Here is a 25,520-nt window from a genome sequence, read left to right as displayed (position 1 = left end):
TCCATAGTAGGAGACAGACAGTCCAAACACTTACAGAGGCACCGGTCCCATACTGCGTGACTAAATACTGTGGATGGATAATGCCATTCTCCAGAGCTGTCTGTCCAGCAGCACTCAGCAAACACACAGATTATATATAAATTCTAAATAAAAGCTTAAATGCTCAGAAGAGGATGCTGGCTCACCTTAGCGACTCTGTCCGGTTGATCAGGGGCTGGCAGGGTGGTGGTGGCGGCGAAATATACAATAGTGGTTCTTCTGATACTATCATTAGTGCTTTGTTATCAGAGATTGAATGATCATAGCTGGGAGAAAGAGAAAAAGACATCAATAAATCCCTTATTTTTCCCATAAACCTTTGACCAAACCCAAAGAATCATCATGGACAAACCCACAAAATACAGCTACTCCTATAAAGTCTTCTAAACAGGAGAATAACTGTTCTAGCATCTGGTGCGCTTAGTCAGTTCCCCCAAAGGGCATGATAGCTCTCAACACAAGGAAGACAGATGAGGATCAGTAGTTGCAAGTGCTCTTCCAAATAGGCCAGATATTGAAAGGAAAGCTTCCTAGAAAAGAACCTCAAAACTAAATCAGCCAGAAAATCAGTAACAGCTGTGACCACCAAAGAAAGTCCAAAATAAGAATAATTAGCATGGGAAACTGGCAGCCATGCTGTCATTGACAGCCCTCCTAATCAAGTGATTAGGAAATTCTCATGGACAAGTATCATAGGCTCTGTAGGCCTGCTCACCTTAAGAAGAGTGACAGGACTTCTCTAAGGGCTATGCACACTGAATGACAGATGTGCTTCACCTTTGTTTGCAGCAATAACATGCATGTAACATTGTCTTCCTCCACACTAAGCATATACCAACCAATTTTCCCTAAGATAAAGTCTCAACTGATATAAAAAAAAAAAAGTATCTTGCGTATATTTATCAACAGGTCATGTAACTCCTGTAACTAAAAAAATAAATCAACTTCCAAAACGCTGATTGTAAGTTCAGTTGCTCTGTAAGAATAATTCTAACCAAAAAACAAATGGAAGGATAGTGAGGTGTAAAAGGACAATTGTCCTCTGCCTCTAACATTAAAGATAGTCATCTCACCTGTTAGTCTTCTCGGAAATTATGCTACCAGGTATTTTCTGAGCTGTGCTGGACTCCTGGCTGGCTGAGAACTCCAGCAGATTTCTGGTCCGACGGTTAGAACTCACAGTGGAATCAACTGTAGTGGGAACCTTTTCGAATACACTGGAAAACACAAATAGCTATAGCAAAATATATCCCTTATACAGAGAGGGTCTGCAAGACACTTTATTGTAAGGTGTTATGTACTCAAGTAAATAACTTTCTGGCTGCTGGTATCTGTGTTACATGGACACAGCATCTTATGTCATTAAATTATTATGATTCAAAGCACTAATTGAGAGAAATGCAATTCTGTTCTCTTTTTCTGTATTACATGTTGGAAAGAATTTGATGCTTTGGTTTTCTTGTTCCCTCATAGCTCAATCTGATGAAACTGAAATCCATCTTTTTATATGAATACTATACATAAAGAGAATATAGCTACTACCTTCTATGCAGCTGCTGGCTTGGAATATTGTGCCAATCATTTAACAAAACTGTATGCAGACTTATCTATGCTCAAGTCCGCATGGATTTAGAGATATTGGCAAGACCGACAACTCCATCTACACAGCAGCCATGGGGCCTGTTCCCAGGCAGACTGCCCTACTGGGGTGGGCTTGCACTGTTTGAAGGATCCTCCCCGGGGGCTCTTCAGCCACCCACACAGCGTCCGAACTTCTGTGCAGCTCTCGATGCAAAGCAGCACAGCATTTTATGCAGGAGATGGAGAAAACACCAGACAACCACTATATGGAAATGACTCCATCATAGTTTAGAAGGGCAAGTTAAAGCGAAGGATCCTGAAGGCATAAAAGTAGTACTTCAAGATATCCTGCCCAGAAGCCAGCTTTACTCTTTTGAAAACATGGTACTTCCCAAAACATCTATATTTACAAAATCAAGTTCTAACCTTCTTAGCTGACAACAGTAAAGCATTGCCAGCAGCAACACAGCAAAAATGCAAAAATGCAACAAGCCCACAGCATGCTGATGAGATCACCGCTTACAGAATATATTTTAATTCATGCCCCATCTGTCCTGTGCAGCAGAGCATAAACTCTGCAGGGTAAGATCTCATTTTCCTATTTGTTACAAGGCATCACACTGTAACAGGCAATGAATGCAAATGATAATAACAGAGAAGTGAGAACCAGCAAGGGGAGCAGATCAAACACTAAGTTGAAGGTATGCAGACATAGTTTCCTAGCAATTCCTTCTCTTTTGCCAACACATTTGCGCTCCTGTTAACAGTAAGCCAGGTCTCCCTGTGAGTAATTGTGTCACGTTCAGCAGAACCATCGGAGCCAGGGCAATTCCAGATAAAGACCTGACGTCACTTGAACCGTCACTTGAACCGTCTCATTTCCTCCAGGTTTCCAGGCAGCAGCACAGAACCAGGGCACTGGAAATGTTACAGGTTTGGTTTCCACTCAAATAAAAGTTGACAGAAAAACGTTCATAGGTAACTTTCTTACTTTATATGTAAAACTACCATCCAGAAGTCTCGTTGCTTCTGATGCATAGACTGGAAAGACAGATCGTTTATTCAGAGTCCTGCAGATTAGGACGAGCATTATAAACAAAGCAAGAGCAGCCATGGGCAGGGGTTATCTCTCACTATATGCAACAGTACCTAACCTGATAGGTGGTAACTCTTAGCAAAAACCTAAGGTTTTAAGCATCAACTGATACTTCCAAGTAACATTTATGTTCTTTTTAAATGCAGCTATGCTTACGACACAAATATAAACTTCCCTCCTGCTCAGAGCACATGCTTTGTGAATACCTAGAAAGTGACTCACATAGGAAACAGCTTCTTCTCCCCATTGACTGAGGGTCTTCTTTCATGCAAATACTCCTTTCTCAAACAACAGGGATGCTAAAACACATTTAAGCTGCTGAGCACTAGCATCATGAATCCAAAATGAAAAGGTGGAACACACGAGCAGGGGCAGGGGGACCCTATGAGCACAGAGACCAGAAGACAGTAGTACCCTATAGATTTAATGAAATAGCAACAGTCTTTTTGATCTAGGCTTGCAAAGGGCCTGGCCCTGTATTCAGCGCTGAGGAGAGGAACCCCATTCTGTGACACTGCAGTATCTGTTTTAAGAAAACAATACCCAATGGGAAGAAAAATATAGATTAAAAACTGTAAGCGATAAAAGTTGTGCTATCTGGGTCAAAATAAATAGTGTATTAGTTTCCTTCTGTTCCTCAAAGCTAGAGCTGCATGGAAGAATTAAAAGAAACAAACGAGCAAAAGAAAGATTAGAAAATGAAAACAACCAGGACAAAACAGAAGGACCTGCATCAACAACACTACATGACCCAATTACAAAGAAAAAATTTCCACCATCTAGTACTTTACGAGGTCATCTTTCTTCTCTTCTGATGAGAGCATTGGCACAGCTGGCAGCAACTTTAGCCAGTAACAGACCTCAAAGCTCAATCTGATGTCTAAAGGGAAACCTTCCACACAAGCATTTAGTTAAAGCTGTTAAAAACCTAATCAGTAGAACTCAAAAAAAAAAAAATAAAAAAAATAAAAAAAAAAATAAAATAAAATCCATGTTTTTCCATGGCAGCTCTTTCTCTCTATTTGTCTAGCTCTGCAAAGTTGGTATTCATAATTTCAAGTCCCAGTTTGAGGAGGTGACTAGGTCAGGTGAAATACTGAAATACCACATGTAACATTATTACTTCAGTTCAGCTTGAATTTGCTGAATGAAAGTAGAGAAATCCAAAGCAACTTCATGCAGGATGAAGACATACATCACTCTGCAGTCACAGCTAGTCTTCAGTTTTTCTAATTCAGTTGTTTTAGCTGTATAGCTACTTAAAAAACAAATCAAAAACCTTATTTTATTACATCTGCTTTAATAGAGAGGAAGTGTTTATTTTTGCTTTCCTCCTGCTTAAACACCTAAAGCTTTTCATCAAAATTAAAATTTCACTTTTGGCAGAAACTAGGCATGTGAGGTTTCAACCTGAAAGAAGATTTCTTCAACAGTGAGCAACAAAGAAGAACACAAACAGACTATATTCTGCAGTCCTTACAGGCATAAACCATTACTACTGCTTTTGAGAACAAAGGCACCAACTTGAAAGTAAATACCATAAATAATATCTTACTTTTATTGCACTGTTTTTCCTTTATCAGGAGTGTTATTTCTCCACAAAATGCTTCTTTTGAAGCAGGGCCAGCAGCACCTGCTGCCTTAAGCTACGTGGGCTACACTTGCCTCCCCTACCCCACTCACTCTTGCAGGATCTCGATGATGAAAAGCATTCTTTTTGGTCTCAAATGTGGCTAGGGGGAAGGAGAAGGCGGGGGGGGGGGGGGGGGGGAAGCCCTTCCTTACTCCTTTGGTTTGTGATAATAACGAAGTACCAAGAGAACGTTCCTTTTTAATAAGACAAAAATAATAAAAAAAATAAAATTGAAATATTGCTGCTGTTCTACTTTCCAGTTATTTGTAGAGTTTTGTTATTTATTTCCCTTCTAAACAGAAGATTCTGTTGTTCCATCATATAGTTTCTTCCTTTTCCTTCCCGACACAAGTGCTAACTTGTAGATTTGTCTGTAAATAGGGGTCCATCTTCAGAAAACAGAGGACACTCAAGTTAGGGTCTATATTCTCTTCCTCCTCTCCCTGAAAGACCGCTTTTTGTCAAGTAGCCACATGAGGGTATAACAAAGGACATCAGAAACGTTTCTTCTTTGACCTCTCACACAGACATGGGAAAAGCATGATTTCTGATCATTGAATCTCATTAGCAGCTTGGAGGAAGGAGGACAGACCCCTCCTGCATGAGGTGCATCAAAATACCTGCCTTAGCTAAGGCATACTGAGCTTTCCAAGCACCAGGCAGAACAGCAGCACTGTGAGCTGGAACAGAAAGCGACTACAGAGCAGCTCCCAACTCTATCACACTGAAGATTAAGTTAATATTCAGCATTTAAAAGTATCACATAGAGGAGAATAGGAACAGTGAAAGGAGTGGTAGGTGATCCCATTCAGATGGAAAAAGCTCCTGAAAAATAGCATTTTCAGCTAAAATATCAATAGCTGCAAAAATAGTTGTTTTAATATGATAGCTGGCAAAAGCAGGGATAAGTCTTTCATTCTGTTGTGTTACAAAATCAAATTTGGAGAGGCTGCAAGACAGAGCACTTTGCTACATCTGCTCTGAGCTAGTTCTACTGTTTTCAGGAAATTAGTTCCTGCCCCACATTACAAGTCGGGTAAGACGAAGGCTGAGACCCAGCTTTATCAGACGAGAAGACCAGTAAGAGGTTGAAACTGCTGTGGCAGTGTTGGAACTTGTGGCAGTGTTCTGCCACACCTACAAACTTGAGGTGCCTACCCAGGGCTAGCGGCCTCTCTTTGGACTTTATAGATATTCTGGGCATTAAAGGGTTTTCACATAGTCATAAACACTCTGTCCAAGCTGGCTGAAATATGGGCTTGTTTAAGATGCAAAACCAGATCCAAAGGAAAAAAGAAAGAACCTCTAACTACTTCATGCAGATGTTTGTTCAAAAATGTAGATAAATTTGATTACAGGAGGGAAAGAAAAGCAACACTCTTGTCTTGCTTCTCCAGGAATTCCATGGCACCTGGTATTTTAGCTGTATTTTTACTTCTTGGGTTTGAATGTCAGTTTGATAAATGTGAAAGCAAGTCTTGCCAGGAGCCTGAACTAAATTTCACTTGTAACTCTGGCTGAACAAATCTTTTGCACTTGAAGTTTTGAATACTAACATTTAAGTCACACAGTAATTCATAGACCAGAGCCAATAGTGATATCTTAACAAAAGGTTTTCTGGAGACAGAATCATCTCAGAATATGACTCAAGATCTTGCCAAGCAGATAAAGAAGTTGACAATACTGGGTGGCACCAACCAAAGATACCATCTTCTTCCTAACCAGTTCCAGACAAGGCAGCCAAATGCTCTCTGGAAAGCTTTCTCACGTCTTACTGCTGAAGAGGGCACCATCTGCCGGGCCGCTCCAAATTCACAGCAAGGCACTAACCTCTGCCCGGGCTGCAGGGCCTGCAAGAGGAGCCCAGCCGCTCTCCCCCTGCTGGGAAGGATGAGGAAAGAAACCTATAAACTGGAAGCACAGTCTGCATGTGCACTTTTTTTTTTTTTTTTTTTAAGCAATTTACTTTTGATAAAGCTGTTAGAAAAGAAGCAAGTATCACCACCTGGCGCACATGTTTTCGCTTATACAACTGGATACAACTATTTGGAAGTGGGCTTGCCTTTAGTGCCAACGTTTGGGCAGACCTGATACAAGCACTTTCAACCACAACATTCATCCGGGGTGAAGTTTTCGTGTATTTGACTCCCAGCCCCAGTGTGTGAAATAAGGCTGCAAAGTTCTCCCTGTTCTACTGGTTACAGGTGGCAGCTTCTCACCATAACAACAGGATGTGCTTCAGATGCAGATTTCAACGTTGGCAATTTTCTCTCTAGAAAGCTATGTTAGAACATCTTAGAGGTCCTCCTACACCCTGACAAATCCAAAACGTTAGATAAACGGTCACAGTACAGCATCAGACACAATTAACTTAGTCCTACTACTTTCAGGTTAACTGGATAACTTTGTTTTGACACAAGACAAGGCCATAATTTAGTTTGATAACCACCTCTTTTCCAGAGTCTTTTCAGATAAATCACCAGTGACCCTTAAATGCATTTGAAAAGGTGCTTTTAGAGTACATAAATAAACAACTTCAGCAAGAGTCCTAGTCTCTTTGCAAATGTTTCTTATGCTCACTCTTTATTTTTAAATATTTCAACAGATAAAGGGATAAACAGCTTTGAATTCAACTTCAGAAGTCAATGCATGAAGCAGTAACTGCAACCAAGGTGGTGACTTAATTATATCTATATTCTATCCTGTGAAGCTGGCTGCCTTGCACAAGCGCAAGGAACTACTGCCAACTGAAGTAATTCACCATTCTACAATATATATAGGAATTCAGGGGACCCTAGGTGTCAAGCTGCAGAGAAAGGGGAGAAGAAAAAACAAAAACACAGGGCAGTAGTTCGCTTCCAAGAAGTTGCAACTTTGACACACGAAGCAGGATAGATTTTGAGGAGCAACTCTTGGGGAAACAAAAACTACAGGCTGCGAGTTTGAACAACAAGCAGTCACTATACTCCCTGAAGTTATGGAGAGAAACACCCCTAAAATTCAAAGAACATAATGAACACAACTAGCACACTACTTAAGTTCACATCATCCCATTTTAAACCTTGAGTATCCAAGATGTTCTTACCCTTTCACAGCAGGGCAGCAGCAAAGCCTGAACTCATGGAGAAAGGGATAAGCTGTCAGTTTAACCCCAGCATTCTGCACTGACATTGCAACAGCTCCATCACCAGAAGGACAAGGTAAAGAAAAACACAGGTAGCCCAATGCATAACTCAGCCAGGATTCTGGAGGAACATGTGGCCATGATCAGTAAAGGAAGGAATCACTTGCAGTTTGTAAGGAAATTTGTGTATTCAACTTTATTCAATCCACCAACCCATCAGAAGAGACCAAGAGGTTTGAAACCTGAACACATGTCCAAGTATCTCAGCTTGCTCCACTCCTTCCTATCTCCCTCTCTCCTGAAGAGGAAACTACATCATGAGACAAATGGTGCAAACTGAGAGCTTAAAGTAACAAAAGCTTTAAATAAGAGACTTGCCATTCATTACTTTAAACATTAAAGCATGAAGTGAGCAAAACACAAGTCTCTCACCACCACCCAGATTAGTGTTTCATCTAGTCTGCAGAGTGCTCGTCAGTACTGTGTTCTTAAACACTCAGTGTACCCACATACAAGCAGCAAATCATGGTAGCATGCAACTGCCCATGGGTGGTTTCCTCATGGTTAGTAGTACAGATGATGAATTTCACCACTTCATTTTTTTTCTAACTTTTTCCCCCTAACATTTCTATTTTTTCCCAACATCTAGAAACAAGACACATCCTTCAGTCTTCCAAAGGTCAAAATCACTGCTTCTTTATACATTATAGACAGTAATGATTAGAGCAGACAAATCACTCTTCTCAGCTATACAGGCTGGTGTCTTTACTAGCGCATTGCTCAATGGAGCTAAACTTATAACAGATTACACAGTTTCCAAGGAGAGTCCTGGGAAGTAGAGAGAAACTTATTAGGATATTCAGGAGAAGAGCTGCATGGGAGTCTCTATGAAAGGCCAGCAATTCTAGTGACCAGCTGCTGCAGGTCAATAGGACACAAGAAATTTTTAAAGCTGCTACTTCACTTAGCCCATCAATCACCATTTCAGTCACCTCCTACCACAAGTACAGCTCAATAATTTTCTATTATATCACAAGCCTCTTTTCCACTTTCTAAGGGGTTCCATCCATGCAGAGATCGCCGAGGTCTAAGGGAAGGAAGGGGTTGGGGGAAAAGTCAAATCAGCCTCTTAAACCTCCCATTCCAATCTCTCCTTGCAGATCTGTCTTTCATCTCTACAAATTGATATTTTCCTTTCTTCTCTATCCACTTAATATCTGAAATAGAAGTTAAGACATGTTCTGGCTGGCTAACATCTTTATAAATGTTCTAAAACTGCTGTTGGAAGATGACCACCACGTAGCTTCAGCAGGCTGATGGTGGGGGGGGGGAGGGGGAAGTAGGAGAGAATCTAGCTGAATGCTTTTCATAGCCAAGAAAATAACATTAGGATCATTAGCAAGTATCTGGCTTGCTCGCTTGCTACTACTGCCTCAAGAAATACAGACTCTGAAAATTCCCTTTTGTATCTTCTTTCCTAATTTTGGAAGGTTTCTTTTGTTCCTGCTACAAAGAGAAAGGGGGTTAGATTTTTGACAGTTCCCAATCTCCACCAACTCGATAATTAATTTTCTGCAAATACATTACTATCACATGTAGCACTTCCACAAAAAAAAGGTGAGATTGCCTAGAACATGTGCTTTGTTTTGTTTCAGCTTTGTTAGTGCTTGTTTAACACATCTTCAAATCTGGTTAGTACTCAGGCACAGACTACCACAGATGTCAAAAATCAAACAAGAACAGAAAAAGGAATCTAGGAATTGTAAGAGCCTAAACATTTCGAATTTTCATGCTCTAAGTGATGCATCAAAATGCACAGCTAATCAAATGTTTCTTAATGCCAGAGGTCAGCAGTCTTTCAGGAGTGCTAAGCAGCTGAGAAGGTAAACCTACTGACTGACACTGCCTCTCACAGACGCCTGCCTCCGATACCACGGTTCCAGCTCCCAGCCATGCAGTGTGCCAAAGTCTGCACGCCCACAACCTTTTGTGCAAACACTGTGGGTTGCCAATTCCTGTCTTGCACCTCGGGGTATGTAAGTGTGGGGCAAGGGGATGACCTTTTAAAGCAATGAAATCAAAATAGACCCTTTTCCCTTCACACACCTCACCAATCATTCACAAATAATAATAAAAGGAAATTTTTATAGAAGTTACAATCAAGTCTAAATAACTCACTAAGATTACAGAATAGCTCACTGACACACAGATGGGAAATTCCTGGGCACCCTTCATCTAGTATAAAGCAAATACATTAAAGAGAAACTTACACGAACCGACTTCCTGCTAAATTCTTCCTTTTGCCTTTAGGAGCTGGAAGTTTCAGTTTTCCATACAAACATCCAGTATCAACACACTAAATAGTTTAATAACATAGTGCAGTATCAGCTTAGAGTTATCATTAACTCTATACAAACCACATTCAGGATCAGAAAGTATTAAATCACTCAACTTGCATTCTTTTAACAGAGATAACATGATGCCATTTCCAAGGCTGAAGGATATTTTGAAAAGCATTTTCTCAATTAAGTGCATGAGACTAGACTCTCCCTCAAACATTTTCAAACAGGTTTGCTGGGCTAATAGGCCAGCTTCCCTATCAGGTTTTCCGCCCCACTTCCATATTCGTAAGTTGCAGATCATCCCCACACATAGTATATTTGTCAGCAGGAAAGACCTCTTCTCCAGTAGAATAATTTTATCTGCTAAATCTGCTTGCCAGAGGCTGCCAGATCTTGGACTACTTCCCATAAGCTTAAAATAGAAGAACAGCATTGCCTCAGAATCCTCTATAAAACATCACAAACATCTCACCATTTACATAGAGTAAACAAGATTTAAGACCAATAAATAAAACTATGTATAAACCAGTGTTAGGGCAATACACCCCATTAATGCAGAAAAAAGAACACAAAACTACACAGCCAACCATCCAGATGTTATTTTGTGCAGTCAACATCACACTGACTGTTTAAGTACACAGATCACAGTGTGCGAGGAAAGGATTCTCACTATAGACCAGTTGCTTAGATGAACGCAGCGTGTATCACCGCACCACACGTTGACTTTGGGTCATATCTGCTGAGGAAGCTGCAAGCTGCATCAAATTACCACCACAGCCTTTGGGTTTCTTTAATGGCTAGTCTGGGGGTGGTTTTGACTTGCTTAGGAAGAACTTAGCGCACTCAGTCTCTCCCACGTGCAGCCATGCAGATCTGTAGGAAGGAAGAGCTAGCCGTGGAGTGCCTTATCCTCTGGGCTTTGGGAAAGAACATCAGAATTTCCTGGTCCTACCAATGCCTCCTTCCACCTTTCACAGCGCTTCTCCCGTGCCTTCCTTCAGTGAACCAGGAACAGATCCCCCCTCAAACAGAAGTAACATATAGTAGGTCTCCTCACGCAGGCCAAGAAGAGTTTACAGGATTCCCTGCTCTACTTCGTATTCCAGTCCCCAAACAACCTGACCATTTTCCTGGCTTCTCTGATTTGATAAAAGTAGACAAGTAAAGAGCAAACCTGCACATCTGTTCTTCTGTTTTACCTCTAGTCTTCAAATAATCCTATCCCTTCCAGTTAAGAAACTAAAGCATCTTACAGTAAGGTCAACTAAAAATTTCAAAGTTAGCTACAGAATTTGGGGGGATTAAATTCCTATCTTATTTTTCTCCTTCTTTTAAGATATTGTTTGTTCTCTCTTTCTGTAATGGTTCATTGATTTTAAATAATGAAATATACACTGCTAGTATGGTCCTGAAACATTCTGGGCCTGAATGCTGTCATACCTCTATATAGCATGTGGATGAAACACTTTCCTACAAAGAGGAAATGACAATACTGTCATGAAGTTTCAAGTCAGATTTATCTCCAGTTGGTCACTGCCTGGAAATTAGGAATTTCACAGCTAGCTACTTCGGGAAAAAATGTTTGCTGAGCTATGAGAAAGCTGCAAGGAATGGGGGGGGGGGGGGGAAAGCACATGTATTGCAAGTTTCTGTTGTTAAGGCCTCAGCAGAACAACAATCATTACTCATGTTTGTGGAGCTACCAATCACTAACACCTCTATAAGAGGAAGAAAATGTACAAATAAGTAGTGAAATCTTGAGCAATAGTTTGTATATCCCATGTTACAGGCCTTCTGAAGGGTATTGTAAAATCAACATTCACATATCGCCTTGATACAGTCTAGTATTTTAACTGCAAGACAAACATTCATTCTGCTAGGACTAAAAAAAAAAAAAAAAAAGGTAGAAAGAGCAATTCCTTGCTAATTATCAGTTACATTTCTCCCCATTATAGACAAGCAGTATTGATGTAGGCCATCTAGTTCAGACTTGGCTTTTACAACAAGTGCCAGGAAAAGCCTGATATCCTTTTCACTTTATCTACTTTACTGAACAGTCAGGTTAAAAAAAAAAAAAAAAAACACCCTGTTATGTTTGTACAGTTATCTATTGTTACAGAGATAGAAACACAAACTGACCTTTCAGTCTACTCTGACTTGATAGCAAGAGACTGCTGTCAACACATTACTCAGGCCAGAGGGTGGAGAAGCTGACATACAAACTTTAAAGGTCTGCGGTAAAAGACTTCCCACTCTCCTCCTCTGTTCCCAAGATTCTTAACACTTCATGCATTCCAATTCCTCATTCTAATGCAGATGCAATTAAAGTTTCTTCTGGCTTTAGAAATATTACTGGTTCTATTAGTTCTCACAAAGTAAGAGGTAACTCCCTAAGTGAGTGGTAATACTTGTAAACAGGGTGGGATATAAAAATCAATCACTTGATAAAAAGGAAGCTTATTTTTCTGCTTGATAATCAAAAATCCCAGTATAATTCCTAAATTCAGTATAATTCCTAAAGGCACTTGGAAACTTTCTGCTTTAATATGATCCATAAAGTAAAATTACCAGCTGTACTTCAATGTCTGAGAGAAAAGAAATAGTAAGTGCAAATACTTCAAAAGTAATATTATTATTAGAATTACTAAAACTGAAATTAAGAACTCAAAATCAAGCATTGGAAGTGATTAGCATAGAAAGAAAGTCTTGAGTTGTGATGATTTACAGTAAGAAATCAAGCTATACTCTAATGACAGATACGCATAAAATAAAAGGATAAATTAATCTGCATAGTTTCAAAATTCATGGGGAAAAAAAAACACTCAACATCAAAGAAAGATCCTTCATTATACAAAGAACAAAACTGGCAACTGCCTTCAAGGCTGTATGAAGTCATTAAAGGGAAAAAGAGGGAAAGACGTCTTCCATCAGATTTTTAAAACAGGTAATAAAGGGTTTAAGTTCTAATGAGGGAGACTGAGACATCTAATGGTAAGGATCACAAAGCATTGTAACAAGTGGTGGAATCTCCTGCACTAGATGCTAGAAACAGCTTAGACACACAGCTACTGAGATTAACACAGGTATAAACAAGCTGCAGTGTTCTCAAAGCTCTTTCCAACCTTTTTTTTAAATGCTAAAAGGATTCTAGACTGTTGTCTCTTCAGTTGTAAATGCAGAAGATAAACTGCTGAATGCTACAGCAGTTAGCAAAATGCTAAACCAAGATAAATGGAAAGTATAATATACATCTCTCCTCACCAGAGGTACTCCAAAAGAAGCACCATTATACTGATGATGTACAGCAGAAGGGAAAAGCTAGGTTTCAAGCTTAATGCTTTAAACACCACAGTCTGTATCAAAGATTCAAACAAAAATCACAGGGCAGCAAACTCGCTATGGATTACAGTGAGTTGTGAGTGAACTGGGGAAGAGGAGAGAGGAGTTCCCAGACAGCTTACCTCAGAGGACCATAATTCAGCATTATGAAAGCCAGTATCACCATCACACACAGAGTTCTTCTCTTTGGAGATGAGACCTTGAGTTTCTCATTCTAGAAAGGAAGAATAGAGAAGATATGCAGCAAGAAATCACAGGCACTTGCAAGAGTACTTCAGAAGCTAAATAAACCAAATTATACCTGTTTTCTAGATTTATACCTGTCTAATTGTGTATGAATATACCCAGAACTACTTAAAAACTGAAATTGGTTCCTTTGTACATTATATTCAGCTTCTAACCAGTCCATTTTCTAGGTGAAATGTTCAGAAGCACCATGAATGGTTTCAATTCTTTATTTCAAGTCAACTAGACAAGATGACAGCTGATCTGACCTGTAGTTTACAAAAATCTTGCTCCAAGTAGGAGGCTGGGCTAGAAACCCCCATAGATCTCTTCCAATCAACATTTTTATGATTCTATTTAAGCGCCTTCTACCTGAACCACTCCATCCTTACCTACAGTTAGTTCTTCATCCAGATCTCTTACCTCTAACACCACTTCATCCAACTGCCTTTTCAGTGAGCCATTCTCTCTCTTGAGTCTTTCGTTCTCCAGTAAGGCTGCCTTCAGCCTGGCCTCCAGTCCCAACATATATTCTTTTTTTTTCTTCCGTGACTGACAGGCTGACTCCCGGTTTTTGATCATGCGCTGCTGTCTTCTCAATACATTGACCTATATGGACAATAAGGAAGTCTGTTAGTAATGTCTAAGTTAAAACTAGCTCTGCTTCATGTACCATTTCTAGTCTTCTAGTTCATCAAAAGCTTGCATGGTTATTCTTCCCCACTGCAGTTCAAATGAGCCAACACACTCATCAACAAAGAAAACAGCTATTTTATATAACACCTCCAGGAGTTATACCTAAGAGAGAGGAGGAAAAAAAAAACCTACAAATATCCTGCACTGTCTCTGTTCTCTCTTGTATTCTCAGCCTTCCTCATGCAGGGGATACAAAAGGTATACTCAAGAAGCAACTTGATTTGATGAATTACAAAGAAATAAAGCAGAAGTCTACAGGTCTGCATTATGAACTTTAATAGCCAACACAGTGGCACCAGGATCAAGAAAGAAAAAAAAAAAAAAAAACGTTTATCATGGTAAAGAGAGAAAAACAAGAACAATGGAATTAAATTTATATAGATGGCAGATCAAGAACTATACGGATGATACAAATACTTGAGCAGGGAGTTAGACTAGATGATCTCCAGAAGTCCCTTCCAACTTCAATTATTCCATGATTCTGTGATACCAGTTAAAGGACATTAATTCTAGCCTATTTCATCCAGTGAGCAAAATGCAAGTAAATATATGGATAGATTCACTCAACATTTCTGAACAGCTTTGAAAGGTAAGCTTTGCCTACAGCCCTAAAGTCAAACTGACACTAATCCTTTCCTCAATGATTTAGTCATCTAAATCCACCTTTGAATTACAGTCCTGTTACTCAGAATGGAGGTATCAGAAAAAGATACCAAAGAAGTGATCAGGTAGGAGGAAGGAAGATTAAGATTACTTAGAAGGCAACTAAGCACAGGTTATCAAAACCAGAGTGTGACAAACAAGAGCATAAGATCCAGGGAAAAAGAACAAATGACTTCATGTGCTCTATTAGTTTGTTTCAGCACCTTCTTTCTGCTGCTTCATTCCAATGCCACGGAATATAATTCTAGTCCCTGCTATGGGAATATTTAATCAAAAATATCCAAATGCAAGTGTCTTTATTCACTAAGCCTCTTCATTAATTTTTCAGAATAGCACCATTTGCACCGAGTAATGACAGCAAAGTCTTCCCAAACCCTATGACACTAAAGGTGCATAGTGTAGTCTGTGCCCGACAATAATCAGCACACACTTCAAAGTAGTACAACAAATAGGGAAAGAGTCTTCTCCTAGCCCTGGCACCCAACAGTCTACAATTTCCTCCTGGAAAAGTCCTTACCCATGCCACTATGTTCAGCTGACAGACTTCTCTTTCCCCAAGTTCCCCATCTACTTTTAACATATTTATGTTTTAGTTTCCACAACATGCTCAGCCACTATGTGATTCATGAAAAATTCCTTTGGCTTGCTTTAAGCCTGCTTCTAGGTAACTGCTTTCAGTACCCTTTGAATCTTCAGGAGTGACAAACGATGATTCCTTTTCACCTTACCATACATCATTTTAGAGGCTACAGCAAGTTCTGTTTTCTAGACTGAGTAGTCTAACCTTTCTTTTGTCTCTCCCTGTATGGAAGCCATTCCCACGCTTACTACACTTCTGCCTCTGCTATATGCCTTTTGAGATTTTGAATACCGCCTCTGAGCCCAGACAGCACATTCTAGGTGTGCCAAGCACTTATATGGTCGTTTAAATGAACATCCTTGACATGTCTGCATTAGCCTTTTCATTCAGATCAGGAGCATGATGTTTGATACAGATCTCCTGATGATCCCACTTAAAATGCTTTGGTTTGCACCACACAACAGTCTTGGACCACACAAACTGGGTTCCTTCTGGATGAAGCTAAACCAGCTCATATACTGCAGGAGAGCACATAATGCACGACAACCACTAACAGTCCACAAGGCCAGATGAGGGCAGCTCCAAGTAACTGCTTCCCTCTTTCCTCAGTAGTCACGATGTCTCTGATTTCTTTCCCAAGCAGTAACACAAACTATCATCATTTACCACTCAATCATCTTGTGGTTTGCGCTGAGTGGGATGACCTAGATTGAAAGCATCTTGCTATGGACATGGGCAGAAATTATCAATAACTGCAGAATTACACAAAACTACTTGAAACCCTAAGCTTGAAGACTGCTGTTTAATTCCTTTCCATAACAAATTAGCAAGTACATTCTTGTTTTATAAAAACAGAAAACTTCCATCACATTATTAAGTCACAACAGGATATGTCTTAATTATGTTAATGCTGAAAGACAACTGAATGCTCTATCTTATAGCAGCCTGAATATGCTCCACTATATCACACTATACTACCAACACAGACACACACATACACACATGCTGGAGTCACCAGAATCTAGCTAAAACCTAAAGAAAAGAGCCGAGAACTATTTTGAAAGTACTGGGGTAGGGAAAAGTAAACAAATCACAGAACAGCAGCATCAAATTCAAATAGTGTGCTCTAGTTGAGGCCTGGCTGCCTGAGGAAACTTGACCATAGCTTTCCATTCCCCTCCCACCTCTTCCAGTATACCCTTACACAGGCAATCTGTTGCTTTACAGCTTTAGCATCTGCAAGGAAATCTGGCTACAGGCTGTTTGAAGTAATTCTTCATATTACAGTCTAGTCACAAAGACTAAGAAAACATGTTACAGTGCATTAATATTTTGGATTGTCTCCAGTTGATCTAATTACTTTTTGTATGTCTAAGTCTGCTGCCATCAACAAAAGCCTGTGAGAGTGAAATTGTTTGTATTCCAAGATCTCTTTAGTGAGAGAGGAAGAAATTTTTAAAATGTTCTCATTAGCACTAAGCTTGTGTTGTGGCACTTAAAAAAAATCAGTATCTAGCATTAGAAAACTTTTACAGACATATGAAAAGCTTTGGGGAAAAAAAAAAGGAAAAAGGAAAAAAAATGTTTCAGGCTGGCCAAAGAGTGCAGTGCAGAAAACACACCAGTTCAGGCCAGAATCATTTCAGCTGTCCAGAGATGAAATAACGCGGCAGGAATTCACACAGTGGGTTTAGCTTCTTCTGCAAGATGTGTGATACTCCAGACAAGTACTGTTACATTCTTTCCCATCTCCTGCCTTTAAAAGAGAGGCTTGGCATCCTAAATTCAAACAAGAGAGACAAATATAGTCTCATCTGCAGGACTTGTGCAGGATTATTCACTACTGGATAGCTTTGGGCTCTCTGTAAATGTCTGGAACCTCTGGAAGATCTACTCGCTCCCTTGAGAAATGTTTGAGTTAAACCACAAGTGCAGCTTGTCTGGAAGTCCTAAGGGTCCATCTATCACCACCTCAGACAGCGCGAGCTACCTTTCTGATGGCGTTACCTAGACAGCTCTCCTCTACTCGGTGTTCTCCAGACACCATCACGAACAACAGCTCTACCCAGCCTGACTCAAGGTATCCCGTGCGATTGCTGTATTTTGGTCTACAGCACATCAACTTCACTTTTGATTCATTTCTTAAGCTTGCCTTAACGAAGCCCAAGTATTCATGTCTTTGGATTCCTTTGTTTAAGTAGACAGTCCCTACAACAGATTAGCAGCATCCTAAATTAACCCTCTAGGGCTTGTCTGGCTTTTTATAGGCAACAAGTCAGTACTGCAAGCTTAATCCTACATCTGAGGCAGGAAAAGGAAAGTCTTGTGGGTGAAACAGTAGAATAAGTCAAACTTGGGAGATAGTAAGCATAAAGTATTACATCACTAGTTTGGCGTCAAGATAAATATGCCACTTACTGAGCATTTCAATAATCAGAAAAAAAGAGCAGGAAGCAATTTATAATGACTGATGGCTTGAACAACATTACTTTGCACAAGTGGCAAACAGATGAAAGATAATAAATATCTCTAGTAACTTCTTTTTTAGGCTCCTTTTTAGATTCTATTTTATCAATTTATCATTCAAGACAGTAACTTCTGGCTCACGGCAGACACAGACAATAAAAAGTGAAAACAAAATCCTGGCACTTAAAAGAAACCCAACATTAACCACTAACATTACACCCAAAAAGATGTAAATATTGGAAAGAGAAAAGCTCATTGCAAAAATCTTGCTTTAAACAGTATTAATTAGATTCAGTTTGCCTTATTATCTTCAGAGCACTTTACAAAAAAAAAATCATGCCCTTCACAAATAAACACTCTTACCACATATCAGTTTTTCAGAAAATTCAGCTCTCAGCAAAGTACCTTCCATTCAAACGTTGGGCATATTTCTAGACAAGGTGACTAGAATGTCTCAAATGCAAGTCACTGGGCAAAAGTGAGTTTAATGACGAAAACCATTGCCTTCCACACAATTTGGTACTGGAAAAGTTAGCCAACAGCTGAAGGTCCAGACTACTTCAACTTTACATTGGCTGGCTCCTTACATCAGATTATGAGAACCACTGCCTTTCACAATGCACTTTAAATGCATAAACACAAAGCCTATAAAGGCATTTTCTTTGTTCATGTGAAAAATCTGATTTTCTTACTCTAACTCAACAGACCTTGACAAAAGAGTTTATTTCAAATGAAACTTAACCCACGCACAGCACAGAATAGGATTCTTTAATAGAACCTTATATATACATTGAATTAATTCTGCATAATCTTGGTGGAGAGGTAGCAGAACTGGGAGACAGAAATAAATCCTTTTTTACTACAGGATAGACATATAAGCAAAACAGCTTATGAAACACAACTCAACTACATTCCCTCACACCTCTACTCTTTATATCATCATATCATTTAATGCAACAGGAAAAGCAACTTAAGAAGCTCTCTCTTGTTTCAATCAAAAGAGCAGCTTCCTTAGGCAGTGTCTTTTCTCGTTTTCTAGTGAAAAATTCATCTTGGTTGACTGCATCAAAAGCTTGGCACGTCTCTCGTATCGACAAGCTGCAAAGGTGTAAGCCATCAGGCTAAGCACAATACTAGGCCTTCACTGGTATAACTTCCTATCAGCTGATCTTACGCCAACCCATTTGAAGGGCTGAGTGTTAAGCTAATGGTTTATCCTTCTTGAGCCCAAAAGGAAGTCCTGTGGTGTTTCTTTTTATCCTGCAATATCTGCTTAGATTAGCAAATAAAAACACGTGTTATACAGCTCATAACAGCCACATCTGTACAGTTCTCAATGCCACATCTGGTCTTTACTCTAGTTAGATGTTTTAACTCCGTTAATGCTGGCAGTATCCTGAAATATTTGTTCTTTTTCAAAGTGCTATTTCACAATTTGTACCAAAGGGCAGGTGCAGCTGTTTTGACTTACTTCAATAAACAGAAGTAAGATGTGCAGCATTTAGCCTGATACCTTGTCTTAAAACTGCCTTTTAGGAAAAGATGCAAGTTTGCTTCTGCAGAGATACTCATAACATCAACCAAATTAAGCAGTAATTCATTACCCTAGCTACACATTTGATTGTCTGCCACAGATGTATGTATAAAAGCATAATGATAATAACTGGATTCTCCCTAACTACTTTTATTAAATCTTACAATCAGACATTGGTAAGGTAAGGTTCCATCCTTCGAGTTCTGATTATAGGGAGTCACATATCTAATGACTGCTGACACATTTACTCAGCTTGTTTTTGTATGACTGGCTATTATCATTTAAAAATGCAATCCTCATAACTTGTCTACTGACAGACCTTCTGCTGCTTGTAAATTCAAGACTAGGTTAACACTGCAGTGTGGCTGCTGAATTATTTGCAGCAAGTAATTTTTCATTTAAAAAATGCAGCCCCCACAAAAACATAAACAGCGAAGAAAATCTAACATCAAGCAAGACCAACAATTCTCAAATCCTAAGAAATCATTCAATAATAATATCTTTCCAAAGAAGTCAGAATGCAGAAGACAGAGAAATGATGCCCTGCACTGTGGTTTCTAGCAGCCAGGGTGACATGCCAGGCAGGACAAAATGGCATACAGGGGGAGTACTGAGCAAACTGTCATGATGAAAAGATACTGTAATCAATTTTACTTTGTCAAGTAAAGCTAAAATGCCAATCGTTTTGGTCAAGTTTATGCTTACCCTTTGATGAGTGAGGATGCATTAGAGAGGATCCTTGAGGTATAGACCAGGACTCTGAGCAGCAGGTACAAAAAGGTATTTGAAAGATCACAGCAAAGTTGACAACTAAACCAAAATACAGTGGAGCCCTTTACCACATTCTCTCAATTATAGGGAGAAGATATCAATACTATCCTGTAGCACCAAAATAGATTTAATAATAGTGCCTGAAAAATATTCTTGCAAGTTTAAATTAAATCCATAGAACAATTTGAAAATACTAATACTTTACTCTTGCACAGTTAGGCAAATCTAGTACTGTTTGGCCCAGCACAGAGTCAGTCAGCCTGTTAACACATAAATATCATTCCACTCAAAGACAACCATGCCTTCCAACAAGAATGTTTGAAGGTTCCCTTGGTCAGATATAAAAAAATCTGCATCAGAAGCAAAGATGGAACCCATTTTTTTTCCAGCAAGTTTGGATCAAGAGCCTTACAGTTTTTCAAATATTAGCTGAGATTTTAAAGTTAAAACAGAACAGTTTTACCATCAACTGACAGAAGAATGGAAAAGATTTTAAGAAGCAGAGTCCTCTTTGCATAATGAAACTGAGAGCAGTGTGTGTTTCTGCATATCAGAGTTCTTCATAGCAGAGATTGGATGGAAATATTTCTGCAGAATATGATATTACTCAGGAAAGGGTAGAAAATTACTAAGTCAGAACTACCAACAAATAATTAACATACTGGAAAGCCATCCAGCTCTCAAAGTGATTCAACACCCTCTCTCTGATCTGCATTAATTCCAAATAACACATAGTTGAAAGTTAGCACTGCTATCCTAACTTGAATAGAGCAATTCTGATTTGTACCTAAGCTAAGGATGTGGATTAAAGACTTCACAAAGTATTCCATATCACAGCTCATTAAAGGTCCATCACTTAAGGTTGTCTTCAGTCTTTTCCAAACTATGTGTTTTGGTCACTTCTTAAAGAACATTTTTCCAAATTTCTTTTCTTCATTTAAGAGATGTGAAATTAATTGCTTTAATAAGACATCTTTCAACAAAGATATTTTCAGAAAGACAGCCAGAGCAGCTCATGACTGGTTGTTCAGACTGAATGCCTGTCATCTCTCTGCCAGAAGACCAAGTTAAACTGTTGCCAACAGAATGGGACAGTTCAATACATGACCTCTACCAAGAGAGTGAGTGACTCTGCTGCAGAAGTCCATGTGAAAGGATATCAGTGTTTTCTCCCACACATCAATAGATGCAGCAGGACCCTCAGCTTACAATGACTGCACTTGGACTACTGCACTAGAGAATGACACCCCAAAATTCGAAGCCCCACAAATGAGAAACATTAGTACCCTTCCCCAATCATTTTTACATTTTCTTCAGAGAGCAGAAGCAACCAGAGGAATTCCAAACCATCAGGAATTAAACCAAATTTACACTCAACTTGCTACTTACGATGTCAAAACTGAATAATAATAATTAAAAAAAGCTATTTTTAAAAACCTATTGTTAACTGAAATTTACTGTGGAAGACCTTATTTATTTGTGCACTAACTGTTGAATGCTTACCCTTTCTCTATTCATTCAGTATATGACCAAAAAAGAGCGTTAAGAAATTAGAATCCTATGAAACCCAACATCTGAAGTTTCCAAAAATCAAGAGTTAAATTTGGAGGTATACAGATTGGAAAAAGAATCATGCTTATTGCTGACATTTCCAGTTCATCTACTTCCACAAGAGTGCTTTAATTATACAGATTAGAAAAAAGCTTCAGCACTAATCAAATGCATCAAATCATCCTGTATGTAAGAGAGCTCCAGTCACTGACAGCCAGTAGTCTAAAAGATGAGTGAAGGCAAAAATACATCAGTATTGTCTTCTACCTCACCCAGTATGGTAGAAGGTGCTTGCACACCCTGCTTGCTCCAGGCAGACCTGCATATATCAAGCTATTCCTTCTCCTCACTCTTTGTTTCCATTACATAATGGAATGATTTGTTCAGCAAGCCTGCTGAATACCCAGGCACTGTTAGAAAACTTATTAGATGATCCCAACTACAGTGCTTTCTTCCTGAGGCTCTAAAGTGACCTGCTGCTCCCATGACAAGCAGCATGCAGGTATGAAAACTGGTAACTCCAAGCTTTGATTATTTGCTGTCATCACATAGTCAGAACTTACATCTAGCCCCATCGCTGGTGTGCTGCTTTGAAGCAAGGGCTTAGTCATTGCTATTTTGCCACTTGGTGAGCCATTTCCAGCAGCTGGGGGCAATGCAGTCACCGCATGATTGTGAAGCTGGGTGGTCCCTCCAGTGACGGCAATGACTGGCTGGGAGGCAGGAAGCACTCCAGAAGCCTGTAGCTGTACCACCGCGGGCTGCGGGAGCACCACCGACTGACCTAGAACAAAAGAACAAACACGAGGAGTGTTCAGTGTAAGACACAGAAAGGATTTGCTTTGATTATTGTGTAGGGCAGTACTGACACAGGAGGTAGGCAGCCTAGCTTCCTCTCCTGGCCCACACTACTTGTTTGAAGTCAAAAGAAGTTCACAGGGCTCCAAAACCATCCTGCAAATCAAAACTATAGATGCTAAATGGATCTGCTAACTCCAGCTATCTCCCAAAACCTCTCTTCAGTGTTGCTAAAAGTCATTTGTTAGCAATATTGAAGCAATAATATTTCTAACGTTTAGTGCATTCTGAGTAACTTTTTCAGAGGACTTAGCCAATGTTAACTTTGAATGTTTGGAAGTCCACTGTCTTAGCGTAAACATCATTCCAAATAGGAAAAAAGAAAGGTAAATAAAACATGGTTTGCAAATCACGTTTATGAAACCTACTGTAAAGCCAGAAACCAATGTCTAAGTTTGATTACTTAAAATATTTTTATTCTCACTCACTATTAGGAAAAAACAGCGACTATTTGAGAACTGCCTTTGCACACCTGCACTTGCAGAATTCCAGGTGCCTACCTTACCATAAGCTAATGGAAATCACTCCTGCCTGGCAGGATTTGTGGCATCAAGCACCTGGATATTGTTTAAAGACAGACAATACCCTCAATGCCTCGCTACTTCTTCCTTCAGCTTCAGAGCCCAACCATGTCATGCCAACTCTAGGGAGGAAAGTACAGAAGATAAACAAGGGGCCTGTGCATCTCACTTATATCACACAACCCAGGGCAATTCCCAAGCTTGTGACAGAACAAAGTTAAAGAGATGTGTACAACAGTTAAGTGCTTGCTGCTGTTTCAGAGTGTAATTCGCTGCTTGGTAAATCTGAATTGCTCCAGGTAAAGACCAACAGTAAGAATACCCCAAATCAGTGTCCATTGAAGACTTGCGGACTTCCTTCAGTCAAAGCTAGCAGTGAGAGTCTGACTGGGAAAAAGCCCAAGATGACATCTAAGCTCCTGCTTCGCCCTTTCATAGTTCCACAGATTTATAAGTTTGATTCTGGCTAATCAGCATTAATAGTCTGACCTATCTCAAACCTTCTCCCTCTTATCCATCTCCACCTTACAGTCATATTCAATGAAAATCTTCATGTAGAAATCAGTTCAGAAACAGCAAATGAAGATGAACTGAAGCCTCAGAATTCGGGGGGGGGGGGGAAGGGAGGGCGAGGAGCAAGTTACATTTTGAAAACATCTGTTATATCCTGTATTCAACCTAAATTAAAATCAATTTTTGGAAAAAGTGCTGTCTTGTATAAGAAATTTCATGTACAACCTAACAGACATGAAATAAAAGAAAGTAGTAGATAATTCCAAAAAGACTTTGAAAGGGAGTTAAAATTACATCCAAGAAACTTCAGTCCAAAAATACATTTAACTCAAACAGGTGCAAATCTCATCATAATACTTTGTTGCATGAAAACATATGAACATCTGCTTAATTCTTTGTAACAGAATGACCTAGCTGGCTTTTAGAAACAGTGTGTTCCAGCTGAGTGCTCCAACCAAAATGCATAACCGTATATTAAAGCACTTACTCAACCTTTTGGAAGGTGAAAGGCAGTCATTTACCTAACGCCAGGATCTTTTATGTATAAGGTGTAAAATTAGATCTCTTTTGTGCAGAAAAGGGCTTGAAGACATCATAAGGCTTAAAAAAATAGCACTGCCCTGTTTAAAGAACCTCAAACAGTGAATTTGAGATGCTTTCAATATTTTTTCCAATGCAAAAGACGTGATATTCTAAGATCATGCTTTCCTCTTCTAAGCCTTCATGAAAGGGGCTGTAAAAACACCATTCCTCATGCTCCTTGAGGATACTGGCACATTCCAAACAGGCAGCTCCAACCTGTTACATCCAGAGGATTTTGAGTAACAACAAAAAAAAATCCTTAGTTTTTGTTTTGGAAGTGGCACTGCATAGTTTTTAAATACACCATCAGCCAAGGTAAACACATGGCATGGAAATACTTTCCCCCAAATATTTCCTAGAAAATAGCAGGAAGTTACTTTCCTAACATTTCTTCAGGCAAAGGGAGAAGCCGATCTTCCCAATATTATAATTATATCCAGAAAAATCTATATCCCCCAACATTCCTTATTCCAGATGGTATTTTATCAGCTGAAACATCAGAGGGAGTAAGAACTAGGTCACTCTGACTGTGCTGACCTGTGTTTTAAGCAGTCTAACAAACCTAAGCCTGTTACAGAAAATGCCAGCCTCTCCAGCCTTGACTTAACTCTTGATAGAAGAGCAATTAATAATGAAGACAAGTATTTCACAATTGATTTCTAGATACATGCACTTAAGTATTTGTCTCCTTTTCCTTCCATTCCTCACTGCATTTAAAGTCAACTGCACAAATCTGCAGCCATCAGCTGGTGAAAACAAGCAACTGCATCTGACAATTTCAACAAAGCAGGTAACATCCCTACTGTCTTTGCAAAAAGTAAAATAATGCTTGGGAGTCAGAAATGAAGGCTACTTCAGTAGACTGTTACAAAGTAAGAGTTTAAAGAGGAAGAAAGAATTATCAATGGACAGGAAACAACTTGCCTCCCCTTAACACCAACTCACACCCCATAATTGCTAACAGAATTGATAACATTCTAATATTACTTAGTGAGACAAAAAGAAACAGCAAACTCATGTTCCCTGTGGCAACAACCTCCATGTGAGGAAAGAAGCTTTTCTGCCCCTTCCCGAGCTCTTAAGCTTCACTCAGCCATCCTATCTGGTTCTACTGGCTCTTCTCTTTGGTTATGAGTGTAGCACTGGATTCACCTTACGCACCACGTGCCACTGCAAGCAGAGTAAAGCAAAAGGGGAAAGGCTGTCTAAAGATCCTTCCAGATCAGTAGTTTCAGCTCCACAATTCCGAACAGTCAGCACAGCTTCTTTTGCCTTACTGGCTTCCCTCCCATGAATGCTCAGGTGAGTGCCATTTGTTTCTCACGACAATAAGAGGCCAGAATAAGGTCATCTTCTTTTCAGTACAAAGCCTTTGCAGCAAAGCACGTAGCTTTATTTATTTTTTT

At 39.5% G+C, this 25,520-nt stretch overlaps 1 protein-coding gene across 6 annotated transcripts in view; it reads right to left on the bottom strand.

The window, feature by feature from the left end:
* Positions 1-25,520, bottom strand: part of ATF6 (activating transcription factor 6) — an 86,878-nt gene that overhangs the window by 57,776 nt on the left and 3,582 nt on the right. For all 6 annotated transcript variants that reach the window (XM_062581402.1, XM_062581403.1, XM_062581404.1 and 3 more), the window contains 5 exons: positions 22,204-22,424; positions 13,803-13,988; positions 13,277-13,368; positions 1,113-1,256; positions 186-305 (listed from right to left, as the gene is read on the bottom strand). In XM_062581402.1, coding sequence (XP_062437386.1) covers positions 186-305; positions 1,113-1,256; positions 13,277-13,368; positions 13,803-13,988; positions 22,204-22,424 — 763 coding nt within the window. The remainder of the gene's footprint in view (positions 1-185; positions 306-1,112; positions 1,257-13,276; positions 13,369-13,802; positions 13,989-22,203; positions 22,425-25,520) is intronic.

The sequence above is a fragment of the Rhea pennata genome, chromosome 8, assembly GCF_028389875.1.
Source record: "Rhea pennata isolate bPtePen1 chromosome 8, bPtePen1.pri, whole genome shotgun sequence".
NCBI lineage: Eukaryota > Metazoa > Chordata > Aves > Rheiformes > Rheidae > Rhea > Rhea pennata.
This window is presented reverse-complemented; position numbering and strand designations above follow the sequence as displayed.